The sequence below is a fragment of the Lipotes vexillifer genome, unplaced genomic scaffold (assembly GCF_000442215.2).
Source record: "Lipotes vexillifer unplaced genomic scaffold, Lipotes_vexillifer_v1.1 scaffold443, whole genome shotgun sequence".
In the NCBI taxonomy this organism is placed as follows: Eukaryota; Metazoa; Chordata; class Mammalia; order Artiodactyla; family Lipotidae; genus Lipotes; species Lipotes vexillifer.
In genome coordinates this window covers 146,371-172,378 of record NW_006779163.1, presented here as the reverse complement: position 1 = coordinate 172,378, position 26,008 = coordinate 146,371, and the positions used below count along the sequence as shown (strand labels likewise).

The window sequence follows — 26,008 nt, the reverse complement described above, 5'->3', positions numbered from 1 at the left end:
ATATATATGTGTATATGTATATATGTATATATGTATATACATACACAACACTGTAAATCAACTATATATATGTGTATATGTATATATGTATATATGTATATACATACACAACACTGTAAATCAACTATATATATGTGTATATGTATATATGTATATATATATACAACACTGTAAATCAACTATATATATATGTATATGTATATATGTATATATATACAACACTGTAAATCAACTATATATATGTATATATATACAACACTGTAAATCAACTATATATATGTATATGTATATATATATACAACATTGTAAATCAACTATAGTTCAATATAAAATTAAAAAATTTTTTAAAGAGAATCAAAAAAACAATTAAATAAAAAATTAAAATACATTTTGAATGGATCAAAGATTCTGAAGTATAAGTGGAAAGCACAGTAGTGGTAGAAGAAAACATGGTATTTCTTTTTGATTAATCTCAGAGTGGAGAAAAACTTCCTAAGCAAACCACAGATCTCAGAAGCTGGCAAATATGATGACATCAAGTGCAAATTTCATGTACGGAAAAATAAAGGCAGACAAGCCGGAAAAAACATTTACCGCACGGGGCCAATGCCATTTTGCTTAATTCAAAAGAGCACTCTTGGAATTCCCTGGTGGCACAGTGGTTAAGAATCCGCCTGCCAATGCAGGGGACACAGGTTTGAGCCCTGGTCCAGGAAGATCCCACACGCTGCGAGGCAACTAAGCCCGTGCACCACAACTACTGAGCCTGCACTCTAGAGCCCACGAGCCACAACTACACAGCCCACGTGGCACAGCTACTGAAGCCCGCACCTCTAGAGCCCATGCTCCACAACAAGCCACTGCAACGAGAAGCCCACGCACTGCAATGAAGAGTAGACCTCGCTCGCCACAACTAGAGAAACCCTGCGCATGCAGCAATGAAGACCCAACGCAGCCAAAAAAAATAAATAAATAAATTTTATTTTTTAAAAAAAGCACTTTTGCAAACCAATAACACCCACACCCTAGGAAACCAGGTGACGGATAGGACACACACCGTTCTTGAAAAATGAAGCTCTTCACTGTCATTCTTAAGAGAAAAAAAAATTAGTTTTCAAGTATCAGGTAAACAAAAACTAAATTTTAATATAGCATTGGTGAAAACACGGCAAACAAGCATTCCAGGTCTCAAAAGTATAAATCGAGCCTGAAAGAGATTCAATACCTAAATTAATTTAGATTAATACCTAAATAAAAAAGCATGTACCTTTTGATCCAGCAATTCAGCTTCAAAGAGTTTATTCGCCAGACAAAACCACACCAAGATGTATATAAACGATATTCATTCCAGTAACAATTAGCTACAAACAGACCGTTCCCCAGCCGGGGATGGCTGAACACCAGAAAGGATGGGGCATCCATCTCATGGGACATTACATGGACAATGAGAATAAATGGGTAGATACAGAGCAATTTCCAGCCAAAAAAAAGGTGAGGGACACACCAGTGTGTACAACACATTACCTCTTGGGAACAAAATGCTAGAGCGGAGTCAGGAGAAAGACTTAGCTTTCAAGTTACGTCCTTTTGTATTTTGACCTTTTTGGCTGTGTATGCATCAGCTAACTTTTTAATTAAAAAATATGGTGGGTCTATCAACAGATGAATGGATAAATATGTGGTGTGCATATATATACATACATATGAATATGTGGTGTGTGTGTACGTATATATATATAATGGAATATTACTCAGCCATAAAAAAGAATGAAATTTTGTCACTTGCAGCAACATGGATGGACTTGGAGGGTATTATGCTAAATGAAATAAGTCAGAGAAAGACAAATACTGTCTGATATCACTTACATGTGAAATCTAAAAAATACAACAAACTAGTGAAAAAAACGAAAAAGAAGCAGACTCACAAATACAGAGACCAAGCTAGTGGTTACCAGTGAGGAGGGGCAATATGTGGGGGGGCGGATTATGGGATTATATAAGACCATGTGTGTGAAACCTTTTAAAATTGTAAAGCACTGGAGAATTTAAAGACTCTTTCATTCAATAAAAGAAAAAAATTTCCAGAAAAAAATATGGTGGGGGAAAAAAGTAACAACAGCCATGCTGTACCGTGAACAGCGTTTTTTCACCCCTTCCTTCCAGCGCCTATCAGGGGCCCTTATGAGTCTTCACCTCCAGGGAGACCACTAGTTCTTACAACCTGAATTCTTACTCCCATTTTATCAAAGAACAAACTCATCACACGTTAAAACTAGCATCACGGGTTTCTCAGGCCCAGGAGGAGCGTGGTTCCTCGGGTCCTGTGGCCCTGGGCACGGCTGACACCAAACTGGTCTGTGTGCTCGGGACCACATGTGCTGGGGAATCACACGGCTGCCCCACACCCCCTGCGAGCGCCAAACGCCCCAGGTGACCAAGTGCCTGGGCTGGGTGCCCAGCTTCCCTCGTGGAGGTGTGCTGTCTTAGGAAACCATCAGGCCCCCAGGTATGACCTGCACTCTCGTTAGAAGAGGCACAAGGCAGAAAACAGGCCGGCAGACACATCCAGCCTCTCTGACAGCCACAGACAGAGGCGGTAGGAAGTGGTCTTCAACGGACCTTTTATTAGTGAGGCATTATTTCATTACATTTTTCTAAAAAAATATTCTGTAACACACTGAAGACTTGGGGCCTAATTCTTCAGATTACGGTAAGGATATCTGAGGATCCTAATATCCTGCATCTGCTTCCCATCAATTAAGAAGTCACAAAATGTACCTGAGAAGCTATTAAAAACTGGCTTTTTATAAGGAAAATCAATCATGACCGAGCGTGCATGTCACCGTCTGAGCACTTCTCTTCCGAAGGCCCATGTGCAAGGCCTTCTGCTCAGGGCTCAGCGCAGAGTTTGATGAGCCTCCCGGTAGAAAATGCAGAGCCTGTAAAATGCAAACAGCTCGGTTTACTATGGCTTATAACTGGGGGCAACTCAATAACAAGGCAGCATTTTCTTCAGAGCTGCAGAAGGGCAGTGGGTAGCAAAGGAGAAAGCTCCGCTGGGCGGGATTCTCAGTGTGTCCGGAGATTGTTCAGGCCGCCTTCGAGGGATGCAGGGACTGGAAGGGACGCGGCGGCTCGGCCTGAGGTCCAGCCCACCAACATCTTTGCTAGCACTTCAGGATCACTGTTCGTTTAAAGCAAGTCCATGCTGTCAAAGTACCCAACATCCCCTCGGGGTGGGGTTGGGGGTGATGCTGGGAGGTCAAGAGCCCGGGCCAGTCAAGTTACTCACCACTAATTCCTGCGACAGGCCATACGTGTATTAACAGCAATCTTAGCCTCAGGGCCCCGAATGTCCCCACGTTTAAATTAGTAAGAGAACCACAACTTTGCTTCTCTGGAGACCTCCTGGTTTTCCCATTTGCTCACAGCACAGACTCACTTAACTCATCACTGACCGGGGGATTTTTGCAGAAACTAACGCCTGCGGACGGTGATTTGTTAGGTAAATGAATACTGAAACGTCTCTGGTCAACGATGTTTGGGTAACAAAAGACGTATTAATACGTCTCTGGTCAGTAATGTGTTAAAAACAGCTGAGAAAGGCAGATACTGAACCTTACTGAAGACCCATATCACCGTTATCTTCAAAATCTCTAGCTATTACCCCCCTATTAGTACACTCTTGTGCTTTTTTTTTCCCCCAAAATACAGAAATTCCATGTCAGAGGAAGCTGCTCCCCAAAGCGTTGAGATTCCCATCTGAGCACCTCTGCCCTTTACCAGTAGAAATGGGACATCGAGGCTTTTAACTGGGAGGCCTGTGCAGAGGCCAAGTGACCCTCAGTGAGTGGACCCCCACCCCTCCCCTACAGCAAGAACTCAAATCCCCAACCACTGCTAATTCCAGTCGGCCTCAAACGTCTCAGCATCGTCTTTGGATTTCATCTGTACAAAATGAACAAAGTCCAAGAATCAAGCTGGTAATTGGACACTCAGGATTTCGGGGAAGACACACCCACCAATCGATATATAGCATCAGAGGAACTGTACTCTGTTTCAATTAGGCACCTCCAGGACCACCTAGACGTGACCAGCACGCTCTGGATTAAAGTACAGCTCAGCCTGCAGGCTGTGCTCCAGCTCTAGGAAGGCCCGTGCTGGGGGCTCCGCCTCACTGGTCCTCAGGCACCTCCCGGAGCCCTTCGCTGTGGCGAATCCGCCCACTGACTTCCAGCAGGGCCTGGGCCGTAGGGTCCACGTCCAGAATGCTCTTGGTGTTCTTGGCCTTGGGAAGAAGGGAAGGAAGGGTGTGTTCGGTGACCAAAACCAGGCAGTGACATCCTGCCGCTGTCAATTTTATCAGAGGGGAATTTCCTACCGTCGCCACAAGGGAAACGTGGTAGAGGCTCCCCACCCCGAGCCCCACTGAGTCCCCCTCCCCGGGACGCCATCGTTGGGAGGTGACGAGGCGCAGGGGCCCCAACGGCGACTCATCGTCAAACCCTGGAACTAGAAGGAGCCCCAGACCCTCCTCATCTTGCAGACAAGACCCCACTCCCCCGGGATCCCACCTCCCTGGGGTGGTTCTTTCTACTAAACCTCCACAGACCCCAGACAGCATCCTCTGCTGTGCTGTGCACCCACTGGCATCCCTCTGGCCAGCAACGGCTGCTGGAAACAAATTGGAATAAAGCATCTCCAGATGGAGGAGTAAAAGGGACAAAGCCGAGAAAGCGGAGAAACGCCCCCATGCTCACCAGCTGTGTCACCGAAGCATCTCCCACCGCCCACACCTCCATCTTCTCGAACCGGAAGTCCTCCTGGGCCGAGAGCTGAGGGCTGTTGTACGTGGTGCATGTGGGCTTGGCCCTGCTGTGTCCTTTCCCGAAATCGACATCGATCCACAGGCCAAAATAATTGTGCTGCCCTCCCATGCCCTGCGGAGGGAGGGGCATAGCACCGCCTCGGTCTGGGGCATCAGACACCTGAGGCCCACCCCAGCCGTCATGCCACCAGGGCGTATGAGAAGTGAACGCAATTTTCTTCCTTTCTTTTCTTTTTTTTAACTGTGAAATACATATTCACAGATTGATACAATTTAAGTATCCCATGACAAGTTCCTCGAACACTCATCAAGGTGTCCTGACTCCTACCCCACGGCCCTTTCTCACGGGGCTGCACTGGCAGCAAACACAAGGGACAAGAGAGGACAAAGAATAGAGGCCCTCAGGCCCAGAGACCCCGTCGGGAAAATAAGGGGAGAGCTCTGCACAGCACTTCCCGGACAGGGATGCCGATCCGTACCCGGCCCAGGGCCCGGTACTCAAGCAGGCCGGTCGTTCACTCAGCACAGCAGGGAGGGAAAGGAGGCAGCAGCCCCGGGAAGGCGGGAACCACTCCGCACACGGCCGGCTCTGAGCTAGCGGCTAATGGGAACAGATGGCTGTTCAACCTCTCTGATCCCTTTCCCTCTCCAACAGCGCCTCCCAGCCGGGCCCCAGGAGCCTGGAGCTAACACCGAGCAAGAAACCAGGGCAGGAAACGCAGCTAACCTAGCGGCTGCTTCTCCCCTCAGGCCGATTACTGACCACCACCGAGACCCACTGGGAGCCGCTCCTGATGCCAAGGCCCTCCCCCCTGTCATCACCAAACTGACCTTTCTTTTTTTTTTTTTTTTTGTAATCTCCCCTCAACCACTTTCAAATCTTTTCCATCTGGCAAAAAAAGTAACAGAAAAATCTCATTTCCTGTGCCCAGCCTGCCTGATCCTTGCCGGAGACAGGACCCACTTAACTGTCACCTGATTCTTTGGTACAGTCCTCACCTGATCTCCCTACCCCCACTCAATGGTAACCTCAACCACTCCTAAACTTGTAGAGCTCTCTGTTTACCTCTCTTACCACATTTGACAAATTCTATCTTGGATTATTACTGGTCTGTATCTTCTCTTTCCTATGAGACTAGAAGTCCCTTGAGGGCAGAGGTTATGGCTGACTCATCTCAGGATCCCTATGACTCCAAGGAAACTGCCTGGGTACTGAAATTTAATGAGCTGGAACTACAGCCCTCTCCTAGATTTAAAGACATGGTTACCTAATCAACAGTGTGGGATCCTCCCGGACCGGGGCACGAACCCGCGTCCCCTGCATCGGCAGGCGGACTCTCAACCGCTGCGCCACCAGGGAAGCCCCAAACTGTCCTTTCTGAAAGGCGTCCGGGGTCATCAGGTGGCCCCATGAGAGCCTCAGAGTGAGCCTGGGAAGGAGCACGGGGCCCTCTCCACACCGACAAGATGGACCAGCCTCCCTGGCCCTTGGCTTTGCAGAGACAGGGCTGGAATTTCCCGAGAGGGGCTTTTTAAGAAGCAGGGGAAAGAAATAGGCTGGTGCTGCCAGAACATACATTTCTCACCCAAGCTAAGCATCTGTGCGGGCACCCGTCCCCGTGCCCCACCCCGGCACTGTCCCCACCACCGCCCCTGGCCTTCCCCCGCGTTCTCTTCTTCCTGTGGTGAGTCCCGGCTGGAGCACAGAGCAAACAACCCCCAATGGGTCCAAACGGTCCGGGGAGCCCAGCCCCGGCTCCATGCCCAGGTGGTGCCCCAGGCAGGGCAGCATCTCCAGCCACGAAGGCCACAGACCAACCACCTGATGGCCAGGAACACTGGCCGAGTCTGTCGTTTGCTCAGGAACCCCGGAAATGCCCCAACAGAGGCCTCTTTTTTCCACGGGAGAAATTCTGTCCTCGTTGTCACTCATCGCATCACCACCCTGAGACTCGGGCAGAACGAACTGAGCGCGTACGGCTGCCCTGACGCAGGGCGGAGCATCCTCGGGCACGTCGGGGTCAGTGCATCACCACGGGGGGGACGTGCCCTGCCCTGCCAGGTCCTTACCAGTCCATTCGGGATGGTCTGCTGCCCTTGAGTCAGGTACATGTAATGGTCATTGTAGCCCGTGGAGGTGTGCACGGCCATGCTGGGGGAGATGGAGAACAGCAGGCACCTGTCATCCCCTGAAATTGATCAGAGCAAAGAGAAGCAAGGTCAGCCATCAGCGCTGGGCACGGGGAGAAGCAGGAAACAGAAACGGGCCGTGGCTTGGATGGCTGAGCAGGAAGGGCTCCCCTCAGGTCCTCGGCGTGCGTGGGGCTCCTGCGCGTCGGGGGCAGGGCCGGCCGGCCAGTAGGATGAGCTGCGGGGGCAGGATGAGAGTGACCGTTACAAAGGAATGTGACACCTGCTTGCTGGGGACACCTGTTAGCGCTCTCCCGCTCTCCCGGGGAGATGGGAGCCCTGCCCCGCCGCCCCAGAGTCAGCAAGAGTAGCCTCGTCTCAACTGAGGAGCGAGGGGCAGGCGGCCACTCCAGGTATTGGCTGGGCACTCACGCGGCCTCAAGTAGGCACATCATCCAGGGCGGAGAAGGCAGGGTTCCTGTAGACACGGCTGCCCACAGGGAGGGGAGGGGACACGCAGGGAAGGGGGACCCTCTACCTTTGCCCGGGCACAGGAGTGGGCATGCCACCAATCAGAGAAGGTACCAGTCAAAATCCTGGAAATGAACAGCACCCTCCATCTCAGAGACTCCTGCCCTCCCCGAAGCACTCACTAGGGAGGGGACAGAGGCTGCACCTCACCAAGGGAACTCCCGGCTAGGCCAGAGCCAAACCAGGGATGCTCCCCACAGCTGTGAGACCTTGGTCGGAAGGACAGCCCCTTGACGGTGACAGCGTGAGGGCACCTGACACAGGACCGAGCTCAGGTACTTGGGGGTCGGGCCATTCGTCAGGTGGGAAGGAAGCTCCAGGAAGCAGACAGGAAGCCCAGATGTGGAGGGCGGACAGGAAAGGGGCTTTGAGCCCCAGAGGGGCCTTGGGGAGGACAGCCCTCGGCCACAGATGGGCCTGGACCTGCAGAGTCAGGATCAGTGACGCTCGGGCCTCCGATCAAGATGGACCCCAGGGGGCCTCTGTGGGGACTTAGCTCCCCCAAAGTCGGGAAGGACGTCCTGAGGTGGAGACGGTTGGGTGAGAGCCACTCATGGAGGAGGGACCCCACAGGGACATGGCAGGGCACGGGGGGAACAGCAGGGCCCTCGGCTATAGCGCAGGGTGTGAGCCCTGGTGGGGGAAAGGGGGAGGTGAGCCTGGGGAGGTCACCGGGACCAGGTGGCACAGGGCTCCCCTCCAGGCTAAAGACTCCGGCTTGAGTCCATGTGCCTCAAAAGGTTGGGTTTAGCCTCAAGGAATTGCCTGGTCCCACCTGTGGCCCCGGGCACTGGGCCTAAGCATCACTTTGCCTTGCCATCCTAAGGCTGCCTTTCAATCAACATTTACTGGGTCCCAGATGCTAAGTGAGGTGATGGGGCCACAAAGCGTGGGCCCCTTGGCTACAACGGACCCCACTCTATTCCACCCTGGGGTCTGTGCCCAGAGAGAAGGGCCCCGTGGGGAAGATGGCCCTCGAGGGTGCCGGGCAAGGACCAAGGAGTCATATGACCCGTAAAAACATCACTTCCACAGAGGGGCTCCTCACCCAACTCTCACAGTGATACCACCACCCATCGCCCAGTAGGTTACAAGCTGCCATTCCTGTGGTTCTGGGGAACGGAGGCCCAGAGAGGGTAAGCAACTTGCCCAGGACAGAGCTGGACTCAGCTCAGAGCTGTGGGCCTATAGCTGCCCCATGGACGACAGAGGCGAAAATGAAGGGACCCAGCGGCTGTCACATCATCTCAAGGCTCAAATACTCCAGTGATTGTTTCCCGGGACAAATGGACAGGAACGCCCTGAAGTTGACTGGAATCTGTGATGCTAGGCTGCCCCCTGCTGGAATTCTGTCCTCACGCTTCGGAACAGAATGAGCTCAAGTTTGAAAACTTGGTAATCTGATTTTTCCACCTTTCTTCAAGAAGATGAATTCTGCTTGTTAATAAAACATGAAGACGCAGCAGAGCTGAGCTGGACTTAATACTAAAGGAGCTGGAAGAAGCGGAAGTTCCGTCTATAGTAATGAGTCTCAGGGTTTTTCCACATCCTCCAACCACACAGAGACCCAGCCCATCGCCCCCCCAGAGCCCCTCCCAGTGACACCGTGACAGAGAGACCTGGGTGTGTGGAAGCCCAGGCCTGAGACTGGGGTCCCCAGAAGGGCCGCCTTCCAGGGTCGGCCCTCAGCCAGCGTCTGGGAAGGTGGATTTGGGGAGGGCTCCCCCCGGCTCCCAGGAATGACGAGCGGCTCCCTGTGCCTAAGCCGTGTGTACAGACAGGGGGGTTGGTGCCGGACTCCTGCTGTCCTCCTGCGAGTCTGGGGTTTGGGTGCGCGTCAGGCAGAGGGTGCTCGTGTGAACGGCTCCCCGAATAAACACGCCGCGCGCTGAAGCTCTAACGCATCCCTGATGGACGACACTGCACACGTGCTGTCACAGCTCGCGGCTGAGGGAATTTAGCGCGTCCTGTGCGACCCCACTAGAGAGGATGCTGGAGCCTGGTTACCCCGGACTTCACCCTCCCAACCCCTACCCAGCCCCTGGGCTGATCGTGCTCTGCATCCTCTCACTGTAATAGATCAGCTGTGATGACAGCTCTGTGCTGCGTCCCCGAGTCCTCCTAGCGACTCACTGACACGTGGGTGGTCTTAAGGGACCCTGACACCGTGGGGAAGGGCTGGTAGCAACAGCTGGATTAAAGATCTAGAACAATCTAAAACCTGGAGAAAACCAAACCCTGGAAACAACAGGATCTCGGGGATGGAGGCACCCAGCCTTCACACCATGATCCCTTCCACCCACCCCAGACAAGGGCCACCCCACCACTGCTAAAACCTCTCCCTTAATGGCACCTCTGCACCTGGACACGGATCCCCAACCAGCAGAAGCTTCCCTAGTGCAAGGAAGATGGGAACAATTCCAGAAGCGTGCAGTCCCGTAGAGGACCGCAGGGAGTAGCTGGCACTCGTGTGGTCGGGAAGGCTTCCTGAAGGAGGTGACCCTGGACTGAGTCCCGACAAGGAGCTGACTGTGCAAACAGGTGGAAGAGGGAGAAAAAGCAGCATGTGCCAAGTCCTGAGATGAGAGCGCAGCCTGTTCTGGAAACTTTGGGTAATTCAGTGAGGCTGAGCCCAGGGCACAGGGCACGGTAGAGGTCGTGAGGCTGGAGATAAAGGATTCACCATTCTGAGTGCACTGGGGGTCCGTCCAAGGGTCTCCAGGGGACAAGCACCACGGCAGGCGGGCTGGGATGCGGCACATGAACTGGACCGGGAGGCAAGGGCCAGGCAGAAGAGGCACCCGCAGCAATGCAGCCGAGAGTGGGTGGGGCGAAGGGGGATCGGGGACGCAGGCGGAGTGGATGCAGCTGACAGCTGTCTGGCTACGATGTGCAGCCCCCATCCCGGAGGAGCACGTGGCCTTTCTCCCCGGTATTTCGCATCTCAGGACCCTGGGTTCTCCCTTCCACTGACCCAGCCAGGGAGGGTGTTAGCCTCGCCCCCTCACTGGGAGGGACCCTCCCCAGAACTGCATTGGCCAGGCTGCCCCATTTAGCTGAGGGGAGTGAGGACAGGCCTGTATCTGGCTGCTCAGAGCCACTAGGAAAAGCCCTCGATCTCACAGCTGTTGGCCCCCGGGAGACCTTCTGAGAATACAGACGCGGGCAGCCCGGGGCAGGTCCCAGGGGACACACAGTGCCATCAATCCTGGGAAGACAGGTTCACCTCTGAGTATGAGAACAGCCCACTGACAGGAGATGAGCGTTTTCAAAAGGAGTCCTTTAAGAGCGTTTATCAGAGTAGTTCTTTGAGGAGGGGCAGTATTTCATCAGGGCCTTTCATCCAGGGCATTCAAGGTCTAGCAAAGAGCTTCCAATCTCCAGCGAAATCACAAAACCGAAAAACCACGGGCAGAAGCAGCAAAGCAGACCCACACAGGGGGGTCCAGGAAAGGAAGACGATCCCCCGAGAAAATACACCCCACCTGCAAGAGCCGGTATCTCCCAGTCCCCTATGCAGCACCTACGGCCCAGCCTCGCCCGTGGTCAGGACCTGGCATCGTTTAATGCTGATCCGCTGTTTCCTCACCTGAAATCCAGGGGTGAGGACAGCTGTCCTGCTTACCTGACCCTGCAGCCAGAATCTATAAAGAAATCCATGAAGTTAAACCATCGTAAAGAAACCACGTTTCACTATCCTCCCAAACACATCTAGCAAAACGCTTGTGGGAGGAGATGGAAGAAACACGCACACCCCTGGCAGGGCTCGGAGGTCTCCACACAGCAGCCGTCTGACCAGAACTTGTAACGAGCACTGGTGCTACCACGTGGGGTTTCGGTGGCCAAGACTCACCTTGAAACTGAGGTTTGACCGCCCAGGAGCAGGAAGCAAAGCCACCGAACACGTGGCCGTCATGGTCCTCGAGCAGCACCACGCAGGGCCCCCGGTGTGTGATGCGCCCGCAGAGCTGGGCGAAGCTGTGCCCGTGGAGTTCGGATGAGAAGAGCAGGCGCCAGCGGTGCCGCAGCTCCCTGGGTAGGTGGGAGTTGATGTAGATGACGGACAGGACATCCAGGACGCTCGCAAACTCCCGCTCCTGGTCGGCTTGGCGCTCGGGGACCAGGGCGGCCAGATCGAGGGACGAGCACAGGAGGAGGAAGCCTTGGTGGATGACCACGCTCAGAAACGTGGCCACGTGGGGAGCCCTGAACACCCAGTCCTCAATCGTGGTTCGGTCACAGTCCCGCTGCTGAGGCCCCAGAAGCTTCTCACCGCCTAGGAGAGGAGAAAACAGTATTAGTGGGTGATGACATCGCCTTTTATCTACTTACCTAAACCTGCTCTGTCCAGCGGGGGAGCCACGCGGGGTTCGTCTGCATCGAGATGCACAGTAAGCGTAAAATGCACACCCCGTTTCAAAGGCTGGGTGTGAAAAAGAAAATGAACGTAAGATATGTCATGTTTTTTACATTGACTGAGAATGTTAAAGTATACTTTGGACATATTCTTAAAATTAATTTTGCTTGTTTCTTTTTGGTATTTCCATGTGGTTACTGAAATATGTAAAATTTCATATGTGGTTGGCTTTGGAGTCCACATTCTGTCTCTATCGGACAGTGCTCATCTAAACAATTCAACGTCGACACTCTTATCTTTTCTCTCTGCTCCAAGCTGCATTTCAGAGACACAGGAGACAGCTACACCCTCACCCCAGGGCCCCAAGACTCCCCAGCAATCCCCCCTGAGAGGGCTACACCGAAAGTCACTAGTCCTAACAAAATCATTTGGAAAGGATTTAGAAAGTGTGCTGTTCTCCAGCTATGGCAGGGTAGCGGTTGGTTACTTCCTGGGCACCCGTCTAGTTTATCTGGGGAGAACGTATATCATAAACTACAAATTATACTTAGCTGTTTCTGACCAGCACCCGTCATTCTGACTTCCATCTCTTACCTACTAAGAACAGAGGTGACATGGAGGTGATAACAAGAAACAAGCTATCAGTATACGTCATTCATATACACATATATACATGCGTGTATATAGATATAACCGTATTATACAGTACATTATGTCATTATTCTTCCCAAGTTCCAAATACCTCACTTAATTTTTCAAACTGTGTTTAAAAATCCAGCTTTATAATAAAACAGTAACACTTTTATAAAATGAATGTACTTTGCAAGGTATTTTTAAATCCCAAGTAAATTTAATTATATACTGTTTCTCAGCCAACAATAGCAGAATATATTCTTCTCAAGTGTACCTGGAATATTCTCCAGAACGGACCATATGTCAGGCCATAAAACATGCCTCAATAAATTGAAAAGAACTGAAATCATGTAATGTATGTTCTTCAACCACAATGTAATGAAATTACAGATCAGTAACAAGGCAATGTGGGACTTTCACAAACACGTAGAAATTAAAGAATATACCTCGAAACAACCACAGGCCAAAGAAGAAATCACGAGGGAAGTTAGAAAATACTGAGATGGGGACTTCCCTGGTCGCACAATGGATAAGACTCCACGCTCCCAATGCAGGGGACACGGGTTCGATCCCTGGTCAGGGAACTAGATCCCACATGCATGCCACAACTAAGAGTTCGCATGCCACAACTAAGGAGCCGGTGAGCCTCAACTAAGGAGCCCGCCTGCCACAACTAAGACCCAGACCGACCACATAAATAGGTAAATAATTTTTTAAAAAAAAGAAAGAAAGAAAGAAAAAACTGAGATGAATGAAAACAAAAACACAATATACCAAAACTTATGGGCTTCAGCTAAAGCAGTGCTTAGAGGGAAATTTACAGTCATAAATGCCTATATGGAAAAGAAGAGAGATTTCAAATCAATAACCTAACCTTCTAACTTGAGAAATGAAAAAAAGAAAATCAAACTAGCGATCAGAATCAAGATGGTCAGTAGTAGGACGTGGAACTCACCTCTTCCCACAAAAACATCAAGAATACATCTATGAATGGAATAATGCTCTCAGAAAACTAGCAGAAGACCTCAAACACCTCAAGGGACAAGGAAGATCTCCAAGTAACTGGGCAGGACAAAGGAAACAAGCAACAGAGGAAGTGGGACGAGGCCTGTGCCCCTGGGGGGGTGGAGCTGAAGGAGAGGTTCCCGCACCCAGGGAAGCCTCCCCGGCGGGGAGACCGGCCGGGACAGAAAGGGAGCTTCAGAGGCTTGGGGAGAGCACAGCAGCCACTTAGGGGCAGGCGGGACAGAGAGGCCTACACGGACGGCTGTGCCACCGCCCTGTGTGCCCCAGCCTGAGACGCAGGTCCGCTGGGATGGGTGGGGGCTGGGTGCCGTAACACGGGGCTCAGGGGACAGACCCAGGGAGAGGACCGCTGCTGGCTGTGCGGAGACAGCCTGAAGGGGCTGGAGCATGGGGCGCAGCAACCAGGAGTGTCTGCGGAAGAACCCCGGGCCGCCACAGCAGCAAAGCGCCATTGTTAAGTGGCGTGCCAAGGTAGAGGCGGGGCTGCCATCGCAGCCTCTTTCCCCACCCGCCGGCCCCTGCCTACGCAGGCTCCAGGACAGGCTCCTGCCCAGGCAGGTCACACACCCTGGCCACCCCGGTCCCCTCCTGCCTGGGCAGGCTCGTGTGCCCCAGCCACTGCCCTGTGCCCCCAGAAGCAGATACCAGTGGGTTGCCCAGATGCAGAGGTGGGGCTGAAATCACAGCTGAGGCCCACAGGCCGTGTGACTTAGGAAGCAGAGCTGAAATCTCTCCCCGCGGCTGTGTGAACCGTGGATTTATACCTCCATGGCCGACTTTGTAAATTCAGGGCCCGTGGAACAACCAAACGGACAACTGGTGCTCCCGCAGCTGGGACGGGTCTGGCCTTAGCAGCTGTGGGCTTTGTGCGCGCGTACACGCAGGGGCTGGGCTGGGCCAGGGTCTGAGCTGCATCCATAGCTCCCACAGTGGGTCCACGTATGTAACGACTGCAGTCCTGGGACCTGACTTCAGTGGATCTGCGCTGGTGGCCTTGTGAAAACAAAGCCTGAGAGGCACCAGGGCTGACTGCCAGCATACCCACAGTTGAGGTGGGGCTGAGGGCAGTGCCAACAACAGTGTACTTTGTGAGCCCGCACGGCAGGTGAAAGGTGACACACTCACAGGTGAACAGCTCCAGCACGGTAACACTCAGCGGCTCCTCTCCCAGTGGGAGCGCTCCAATCCCGCCTATTCTTGCAGATCAGAAACAGAGCTAGGGGCTCCTACACCAACAACTAGAGAGCAGACCCTGCCCTGGACAGGGCAGTGATAACCACAAAGGGAAGGAGTCCCCCCACTCACTGTCCAGTGCAGGCTCCGGTCACCGCAACACCAGTCGCACCTCCTATCAAGGGGATAACAGCCAGCACACACTGAGGAAAGAGGCAGCAGGCATCCACACTGAAAACAGCCCTTGCACCAAAAAAATATTAAATCCATGCAGGCTACACAGGGACACTCTCACATAAAAATAGCCCTCCAAGACCACAGGAGATAAGTGTTTCTCCTAAACTCATAGAGCAAGAGACATATAAGTAAAATGAAAAAGCAGAGGGACCAGTCCCAATGAAAATATCGAGAGAACTCCCCTGAAAGGACAAACAATGAAGCAGACGTCTTCAGTCTAAGAGACACCGAGTTCAAAAAGGAGATAATGAAAATACTGAAGGAACTAAGAAAGGCTATCGACAGAAATGCAGATAACTGTAAAAAGGAACTAGAAACTATAATGAGGAGTCAAGAAACTTTAGGAGATTCATTTGCAGAGACGAAAGCAGAACCAAAGGCTACGAATAGTAGAATAAATAATGCAGAAGAACAAATAAGTGATCTGGAAGATACAGTAAAGGAAATCATCCAATCGGGACATGAGACAGAAAGCCAACTGAAAAACATGAAAGCAACATAAGAGACCTATGGGAGAACATAAAGCGTGCCAATCTACACATAATAGGGATCCCAGAAGGAGAAGAAAGAGAAAAGGGGACTGAAAACTTATATGAAGAAATTATGGCTTAAAACTTCCCAAAGCTAAAGAAGGAAACAGATATCCAGATACAGGAAACACAGAGGGTCCTGAACAAGATAAACCCAGAAAGACCTACACCAATACATATTATAATAAAAATGTCAAAAGTTAAACATAAAAAAGAGGATTCTAAAGGCAGCAAGAGAAAAACACAGAGTTAATGACAAGGGAACCCCCATAAGGCTATCAGCTGATTTCTCTACAGAAACGTCGCAGGCCAGAAGGGAGTGGCAAGATATATTCAAAGTCCTGAAAGGGAAATATCTGCAACCTAGGACACTACCCGGCAAGATTATCATTTAGAACAGAAGGAGAAAGAAAGAATTTCTCAGACAAGCAAAAACTAAAAAAATACAGCAATACTAAACCTATCCTAAAAGAAATATTGAAAGGCCTTCTCTGAATAGAAAAGTAGTAAGAATCTATAGGAAAGAGAAAATCACAATTATTTTTCTAGAATGTGTTTGAGCCTAAGTGACTACCAGTCTAAAGCAAGTAGATAAAGGGGTTAACATACTTGAAAAACAGGGCAACCACCAATCAAAAACACACGATTCACAAAAATCCAAAAGAAAAAACTATAAGCATAATACAAAAGAAAAGCATCAAACACAAAAGGAAAACCAAAAAGAAAAAGGGACAAAAGAATATAAACTCAACAGGAAAACAAGGTTTAAAATGGAAATAAATATATATCTATCAATAATTACCTTAATGTCAATGGACTAAATGCTCCCATCAAAAGACACTGAGTGGTAGACGGGATAAAAAAAACAAGAGTCTGCAATACGCTGCCTACAAGAGACCCACTTTAGGGCAAAGGACACACGTGTATGAAAAGTGAGGGGATGGAGAAAGATACTGCATGCAAACAGAAATGAAAAGAAAGCAGGGTCGCAATACTCAGACAAAAAAGACTTTAAAACAAAGGTTATAAAGAAAGAGAAAGGACACTATATAATAATAAAAGGATCAATACAAGGAGAGGATATTACATTTGTCAACATATATGCACCCAATATAGGAGCACCCAAATACAGAAAACAAATACTAACAGAAATAAAGGGCAAAACTGACAGGAATATAGTAATAGTAGGAGACTTTAACACCACACTCACATCAATGAACAGATCTTTGAGACAGAAAATCAACAAGGCAACAGAGGTCCCAAACCATACATTAGAACAGTTAGACTTAACTGATACCTTCAGGACATTACATCTAAAAAAAAATACATTATTTTCAAGTGCACACAGAACATTTTCTAGGATTGACCACACACTTGGGCAAAAAACAAGCCTCAACAAATTTAAGAGTATAGAAATTATTTCAAGCATCTTTTCTGACCACAACAGCATGAAACTAAAACTCAACCACAGAAAAAGAAACGAGAAAAAAACAATTACATAGAGACTAAACATGCTACTAAAAGAACAATGGGTCAGGCTTCCCTGGTGGCGCAGTGGTTGAGAATCTTCCTGCCAATGCAGGGGACACACGGGGTTCGAGCCCTGGTCCAGGAAGATCACACATGCTGCAGAGCAGCTGAGCCCATGCACCACAACTACTGAGCCCACGTGCCACAACTGAAGCCCACGAGCCTAGAGCCCTGCTCCACTACAAAAGAAGCCACCATAATGAGAAGCCCGTGCACTGCAACGAAGAGTAGCCCCCACTCACGACAACTAGAGAAAGCGTACACGCAGCAACGAAGACCCAATGCAGCCAAAAATAATTTTTAAAAAAACCCCAATGGGTCAATAATGAAATCAAAAAAGAAATTAAAAAATACCTTGAGCAAATGACAATGAAAACACAACCATACAAGAACTATGGGATGTAGCAAAAGCAGTTCTTACAGGGTAGTTCATAGTGTTACAGGCCTTCTTTAAGAAACAAATATCTCGGGACTTCCCTGGTGGTGCAGTGGTTGGGAGTCTGCCTGCCAATGCAGGGGACACGTCCAGGAAGATCCCACATGCCGCAGAGCAACTAAGCCCAAGCGCCACAACTACAGAGCCGGTGCACTAGAGCCTGCGAGCCACAACTACTGAGCCCGTGTGCCACAACTACTGAAGCCCGCGTGCCTAGAGCCTGTGCTCCGCAACAAAGAGAAGCCACTGCAATGAGAAACCTGAGCGCTGCAACAAAGAGTAGCCCCCGCTCGCCCCAACTAGAGAAAGCCCACATGGAGCAACGAAAACCCAGCATAGCCAAAACTAAATAAATAAATATATTTTAAAAAAAGAACCAAATATCTCAAATAAACAACCTAATACACTACCTAAAAAAATTAGAACAAGAACAAACAAAACCTAAAGGAAAAGGTAATAAAGCAAAGGAAAGATAATAAAGATCAGAAACGAAATAAATAAAAGAGAGATTAAAAAACAAACAAAAAAAATCAATAAAACCAAGAGCTGTTTCTTTGAAAGGGTAAACAAAATTGAGAAACCTTTAGCCAGGCTCACCAAAAAGAAAAGAGAGAAGACCCAAATAAACAAAATAAGAAATGAAAGAAGAGAAATCACAACAGATAACACAGAAATACAAAAAACCATGAGTGAATACTATGAACAATTATATGCCAACGAATTTGACAACCTCCAAGAAATGGACAACTTTCTAGAAACATACAACCCACCAAAACTGAATCACAAAGGAAGAGACAACTTAAACAGACCAATCACTAGAAAAGAAATCAAATCTGTTAAAAAAACAAAACAAAACAAAAAAACAGCAAACAAAACAAAACCTGCCTAAAATAAAATTCCAGGACCATATGGCTTCACAGGCAAATTCTACGCAACATACAAAGAAGAACTTATACTGATCTTTCTCAAATTCTTCCAAAAGACTGAAGAGGAACGAACACTCCCAACGACATTCTATGAAGACATCGTCACCCTGATCCCAAAAGCAAAGACACTACCAAAAAAGATAATTACAGGCCAATATCTTTGATGAATATAGATGCAAAAATTCTCAACGAATTATTAGCAAACCGAATCCAACAACACATTAAAAAAGTCATACACCACAACCAAGTTGGATTCATTCCAGGATCACCAGGATGGTTCAACATATTCAAATCAATCTACGTCATACACCACATCAACAAAAGAAAGGACAAACACTACATGATCATCTTAATAGATGCACAAAAAGCATATGATGAAATTCAACACCCATTCATGATAAAAGCCCTTACAAAACTGGGTATAGAGGGAACGTATCTCAACATAATAAAAGCTATTTATGACAAACGCACAGCCAACATAATACTCAATGGTGAAAAGCCGAAAGCCTTCCTGCTAAAATCTGGAACAAGACAAGGGTGCCCACTCTCACCACTTCTCTTCAACATAGTACTGGAAATCCTAGCCACAGCAATCAGACAAGAAATAGAAACAAAAGGTATTCAACTTGGTAGGGCAGAGGTAAAATTATCATTATACACAGATGACATGATAATGCATACAGAAAACCCTCAAGACTCCACACAAAAACTACTAGAACTGATAAATGAATTCAGGTAGCAGGATACAAGATTAACATACAGAAATCAACTGCATTTCTTTACACTAACAATGAAATACCAGAAAGGGAATGTAAACAAATAACCCCTTTTAAAATCACACCAAAATAATATTTAGGAATAAACCTCACCAAGGAGGTGAAAGACTTTTATGCTGAGAACTATAAAACATTAATAAAGGAAATTTAAGACGATTTAAAGAGGACTTCCCTGGTGGTGCAGTGGTTAAGAATCTGCCTGCCAATGCAGGGGACACGGGTTCGAGCCCTGGTCCAGGAAGATCCCACATGCCGCAGAGCAACTAAGCCCATGTGCCACAACTACTGAGCCTGCACTCTAGAGCCCACAAGCCACAGCTACTGAGGCCACATGCCTAGTGCCTGCGCTCCGCAACAAGAGAAGCCACCACAATGAGAAGCCCATGCACCACAATGAAGAGCAGCCCTTGCTTGCCACAACTAGAGAAAGACAGTGTGCAGCAACAAAGACCCAACACAGGCGTAAATTAATTAATTAATTGTTTTTTAAAAGATGATTCAAAGACATGGAAAGATATCCCATGCTCTTGGATTGGAAGAATATTGTTTAAATGGCCATACTACCCAAAGCAATCTATAGGTATAATGCAATACCTATGAAATTACCCATGACATTTTGCACAGAAATAGAACAAATAATAATAAAATTTACATGGAACCATAAAAGACCCAGAATCGTCAAAGCAATCCTGAGGAAAAAGAGCAAAGCTGGAGACATAACCCTCCCAGACTTCAGACAATATTACCAAGTTACAATAATCAAAACAGCATGATACTGGCACAAAAACAGGCATATAGATCAATGGAACAGGAGAGCCCAGAAATAAGCCCACACACCTATGGCCAATTAATCTTCAACAAAGCAGGCAAGAATATACAATGGAGAAAAGAGTCTCTTCAGCAAGTGGTGTTGGAAAAGCTGGACAGCTGCATTTTAAATCAATGAAGCTGAAACACACCCTCTCACCATGCACAAAAATAAACTCAAAATTACTTAAAGACCTAAATATAAGACAAGACACCATAAAACTCCTAGAAGAAGACATAGGCAAAACATTCTCTGACATAAATCATACCAATGTTTCCTTAGGTCAGGCTCCCAGGGCAACAGAAATAAAAGCCACAATAAACAAATGGGACCTAATCAAACTTAAGAGCTTTTGCACAGCAAAGGAAACCATAAACAAAACAAAAAGACAACCTACAGACTGGGAAAAAATATTTGCAAATGATATGACCAACAAGGGCTTAATTTCCAAAATATACAAATGGCTCATACAACTCAACAACAACAAAAAACAAACAACCCAATCCAAAAATGGGCAGAAGACGTAAATAGACATTTCTCCAAAGAAGACATACAGATGGCCAAGAGGCACATGAAGAGATGCTCAGGATAGCTAATTATTAAAGAAATGCAAATCAAAACTACAATGAGGTACCACCTCACACCGGTCAGAATGGCCATCATCAGAAAATCTACAATCAATAAATGCTGGAGAGGGTGCGGAGAAAAGGGAACCCTCTTGCACTGTTCATGGGAATGTAAATTGTACAGCCACTGTGGAGAACAGTATGGAGGATCCTTAAAAAACTAAAAATGGAACTACCATATGGCCTAGCAATCCCACTACTGGGCATATACCCTGAGAAAACCATAATTCAAAAAGACACATGTACCCCAGTGTTCACTGCAGCACTATTTACAATAGCCAGGACATGGAAACAACCTAAATGTCCATCGACAGATGAATGGATAAAGGAGATGTGGCAGATATATATAATGGAATATTACTCAGCCATAAAAAAGAATGAAATAATGCGATTTGCAGCAACATGGAGGGACCTAGAGATTATCATACTAAGAAAGGTAAGTCAGAAAGAGAAAGACAAATACCATATGATATCACTTATATGTGGAATCTAAAATATGACACATATCTACGAAAAAAAAACAGACTCACAGACATAGAGAAGACTTGTGGTTGCCAAGGGGGAGGTAGGGGAGGGGAGGGAAGGATTGGGAGTTTGGGATTAGCAGAGGCAAACTAGTATATATAGGGTGGATAAACAACAAGGTCCTACTGTATGGCACAGGGAACTATATTTAATATCCTGTGATAAACCATAATGGAAAACAATAATAATATAGGGACTTCCCTGGTGGTCCAGTGATTAAGAATCCGTCTTGCAATGCAGGTGACTCTGGTTCAATCCCTGGTCAGGGAACTAAGAACCCACATACCGTGGGGCAACTAAGCCCACGCGCCACAACTACTGAGCCCATGTGCCACAACTAGAAAGAAACCCGCACACTGCAATGAAAGATCCTGCGTGCTGCAACTAAGACCTGGTGCAGCCAAAAATAAATGCTTTTTTAAAAAGAGTAAAAATGTATATATTCATATATATATATATATATATATACATATATATATATATATATATATATATAACTGAGTCACTTTGCTGTACAGCAGAAATTGACACAACATTGTAAATCAACCATACTTGAATAAAATTTTTTTAAAAAAAGGTAAGAAAACCAAACTAAATCTAAAAGAAGCAGAAGAAAGAAATAAAAGACTTGGATGAAGATAAATGAAATAGAGATTAGACAACAGAGAAAACCCATAAAACCAAAAGTGGCTCTTTGAAAATAACAAAAAGTGAACAAACCATTAGCTAGACTGACCAAGAAAAAAGAAGAATCAAATGGCTATAACGTCAGAAATGCAAGCGGGGACGTCACTACTGACCCTGCAGAAATAAGGATTATAAGGAGATACTATGAACGACTGCCCACGATTAAATCATCTAAATAGTCCTCCAAAGTTGGAAGACTCACATTTGCTGGTTTCAAAACGTCAGTACAAGCCTACAGTAATGCAGATGGCGTGGTACCGCTCTACAAGGCCAAGGTCTAAGGACTGAGGCAGGGCACTTGCCTTGAAGCTTCATCTCGGAGCACAGCTGAGCAGCCAGCACCTGCACCCGGGACAGGGAGCCTGGGGCTTGCTTCTGAGTCCAGCCTCTCAGCTCCTGTCTGTAGTTTAGCACGTGTGCCACAGAGCCAACCAGATCCTCTGCAAACTTGAAGACCGCAATTTTACCATTAATTGCATTTCCGTTGTGACCTATGACCTACATCATATCAACATGGGGAAGGGCGTCTCATCTCTTTAAGGCCAACTGTGATGGACCACAATCTGGAACAGATCATGTAACTTGGGTAGTTACTCATTTTTCTAATGATACCTTTGGCTGGTCTAGACTGCCAGTGCCTTTTTGTCCAGGAGTTCTGACCTCAACCAGTGACGTGGTCTAGGTACCCCACCCCGGGGTGGACTTGTGCACAATGCCTCCATCGGCTGCTTAATCGTCCTAGGTCCCCCACCAAAGGATACCAAGGCTGCTTGGGATGGCTGCAAAGGGCCTGGTGGCCTCTTACCTTTTTGACCTCTCTTGCTTTCACGGGACCTTCTGTGGCAGAAATCATTTTCAGGATCACGAGACTCTTTTCCTCAGCATTTCCTTTCAAAAGGTAGGACATGGACACTGTGAACTGCTCCTGGGAGATGCGCTCACTGGGCCCCTTGGTCTTCCCAGTCACGTCCACCCTCCGCATGCCCTCAAACAGTCTGGTGACCATCTCTGGGGGAAGAGCTTCCCCCACATGGCTCTGCGGGGACAGGTAGGTGAAAAGGTCAGACAGGGTGCCAGTCAAATGAGGCAGGATGATGGAAAAATAGCTAAGGGAGAAAGACCAACCACTGCTGCCAGCACATAATCTTCCTAGAGCCCCAAATGCACCATCTCTGCCCACCTAAGGGCATCATGACACCCCAGGACCCACACACCTAACGCGTCCTGGCTTGTGGCTCATCTTGGCCGTCAGACTCTTCCATCATCTGTTCCCATCCTGCCCTCCAGACTTCCCAGTCTGCCCAGACCGGCCGTGTCATTCCTGCCTCTGGCCACTGTCTACTCTTCACTCTGCTTACAACATCTCCTCAAGTCTAGAGTCTAGTAGCTGTGATTTGCATGTCTAAATTTAGTTCCATATGGAACATACGGTCTGTGTAGTGCTAAACTGGTATGCTCTATATTATAGGCTTCCAAATATATTAGCTAGCTTTATCAATCCAAGTTCTTTGTGCTCAGTATGCACTGGAAAGGGGGGGAAGGATAAATTGGGAGATTGGGAGTAACATATACATACTACCATATATAAAATAGATAACTAATAAGGTCCTACTGTATAGCACAGGGAACTACTCAAAACTCTGTAATGACCTATATGGGAAGAGAAGCTAAAAAAGAGTGGATATATGTGTATGTATAACTGATTCACTTTGCTGTACAGCAGTAACTAACACAACACTGTAAATCAACTATACTCCAATAAAAAATTTTTTAAATTTTAAATATCTAGTTCTTGGGACTTCCCTGGCGGTCCAGTGGTTAAGACTCCACGCTGCCAATGCAGGGGGCATGGGTTCAATCTCTGGTCAGGGAACTAAGATCCTACATGCCACGCAGCACGGCCAAAAGATTTTTTAAAAAATCTAGTTCTTAATCGTCTTGCCAGTAACATTCTGTAAATATCCTTTTCTCTTTGACTCCAACATCAAATCCGATTGGGTCCAGGGGTAGAACGCAGGCTCAGTAGTTGTGGCGCATGGGCTTAGCTGCTCTGCGGCATGTGGGATCTTCCTGGACCAGGGCTCAAACCCGTGTCCCCTGCATTGGCAGGAGGATTCTTAACCACTGCGCCACCAGGGAAGCCCCACCCTATTTATCTTGATAAACACCTGTGAACGTTGTCACCAACTCAGCAGTTGAGACCCTAAGCGGTCTGTCTTGTTCTCTCTGCTCCAGCTTAGTGGGAGACCCAGCAGACTGGGTTGCTTTTGGTCTAGTGGAGATACACACACGATACACACACACACACACACACACACCACACGCACAAGCTGTAACCCCAATAACCTCCCTGGCCAGTTTCCTCAACTATAAGGTGAGTATGTTGGGGGGATCCCCAATGCCATCCGCTCCCATTCTGCAGGTCCTAAAAGGGGAGGCTCTCCTCAGAAAACTAAAAATAGAGCTACCATATGATCCCGCACTCCCACTCCTGGGCATACATCCAGACAAAACTATAACTCAAAAAGATACACGCACCCCCGTGTTCACAGCAGCACTACTCACAATAGCCAACACATGGAAGCAACATGTCCATCAACAGAGGAATGGATAAAGAAGGTGTGGTACATATATGCAATGGAATATTACTCAGCCATAAAAAAGAATGAAATAATGCCATTTCCAGCAACATGGATGGACCTAGAGATTCTCATACTAAGTGAAGTAAGTCAGACAGAGAAAGACAAATACTATATGATGTCACTTATATGTGGAATCTAAAATATGGCACAGAAGAACCTATCTACAAAACAGAAACAGACTCACAGACGTAAGAGATCATACTTGTGGTTGCCAAGGGCAAGGGGGAGTCAGGGAGGGATGAATTGGGAGTTTGAGGTTAGCAGATGTAAACTATTATACATAGGATGGATAAATAACAAGGTCACACTACATAGTACAGGGAACTATATTCAATATCCTGGGAGAAAGCACAATAGAAAAGAATATAAAAAAGAATGTATATATGTGTATAGCTGTGTCACTTTGCTGCACAGCAGAAATTAACGCTACGTTGTAAATCAGCTACAGTTCGATAAAAAACTAAATTTAAAAGAGGAGGCTCTGAAATGTCTTCACACATTGCACCGCCTCCCCACTGCTCAGGGGGTTGGGCTGATGAGGTCTCTTCCCTGTTGTCTCGCTCTGTCTGAGCACCCAAACCACCCAAACGCGTGGCTAAGAGCCCCATGGAATGGGGCCAAAAGATGGGTAAATGGGCAGTTCTCACTCGTTGTCAGGTGAACCTTGACTCGGAAACTTCGTTATTTTGTTAGGAAAACCACAAAACTCCCAGGACGTCCAACACTTATGAATCCTAAAGGCCAAGGTGGACTTGAAACTTTGCAGTTATTGGACCCACAAATAGAGCTAAGGGCAGCCTGTCACTCGTCTGGAGGGAAACCGGGGACAGTGGTTCAAGAGACAGGAAGAGGCCACAGCCCCTCTAGTCAACCTCAAGTGGGAAAAGTCCCCCAAACACTGTGATACGAGGGCGGAGCAGAGCAGCTGCAACACTGGCCACAGAACCCACAAAGCTGAAAATAGGTACTATCTGTCCCTTTCTAGAAAACACATCCCTCAGTGTTCCCACACCTGTCTTACGGGAACAGACAGCCAATTGTGGCCTGACCCCTCTCCAAACTCAACGTGAACTTCTGACTGTTACTCTTGCCTTCAGTGCCTGCAGAGAGAAAGATCTGGGTGAGGTACTGGAGCGGAGTTCCGCTGACGACACAGCGTCAAACCATCTGTCAATCTCGGCCTGCTCCTCAGGAAGAAACCGCGAGGAGAGACTCTGCCCCGAGAGGCTCTTGCTATTTCCCATCTGTCCTGGTAGCTGGCAGGATTCTCTGCAGAAGGAAAGTTCACACCCAGTTAGGAGGGAAATCAAGATGTAATAATCACAGAAAATAAACATTGATAATTACATGGTCAAGGTAATCGATACTGACCTACTCGCAAAATGCAGCTACAACACATTAGAGATATGTAATGTTGTTTCAGTGTGGTAGAAATTAATGGTCGACACAAATAAAGTGGGAAAACCCAATTCTAATTCTTCTGACTGCCTGAGGCCTGCTCATAACTGCCAACCAACAGTCGATTTCTTTATTCGAAAACAGTTTCTAAGCTAATGTAACTAAAATGTAGAAAAATCAGGATTTCAATCTAAATATTCATTTTTTAA

At 47.7% G+C, this 26,008-nt stretch overlaps 1 protein-coding gene across 1 annotated transcript; it reads right to left on the bottom strand.

Annotated features, from left to right (window-relative positions):
• Positions 1-4,174: 4,174 nt before the first annotated feature.
• On the bottom strand, positions 4,175-25,663 carry MEAK7 (MTOR associated protein MEAK7). Its single transcript, XM_007452517.1, has 7 exons — positions 25,493-25,663; positions 22,565-22,795; positions 22,062-22,206; positions 11,343-11,765; positions 6,899-7,017; positions 4,761-4,940; positions 4,175-4,288 (listed from the first exon to the last, which is right to left on the bottom strand). The coding sequence occupies exons 1-7, from the start codon at positions 25,643-25,645 to the stop codon at positions 4,175-4,177; spliced, it is 1,365 nt and encodes a 454-aa protein (XP_007452579.1). The 5' UTR covers positions 25,646-25,663.
• Between the last annotated feature and the right edge of the window lie 345 nt (positions 25,664-26,008).

Bases quoted from the DNA above. Each gene is read 5' to 3' on its own strand.
- MEAK7 (XM_007452517.1), bottom strand. From the start codon at position 25,645: ATGGGAAATAGCAAGAGCCTCTCGGGGCAGAGTCTCTCCTCGCGGTTT. The intron at 22,796-25,492 runs GCAAGAGTAACA...CTGTCCCCGCAG, and splicing joins TCTCTCTGCAGGCACTGAAG to AGCCATGTGGGGGAAGCTCT. The intron at 4,289-4,760 runs GTGAGCATGGGG...CTTCTTCCCAAG, and splicing joins ATGCTTCGGTGACACAGCTG to GCCAAGAACACCAAGAGCAT.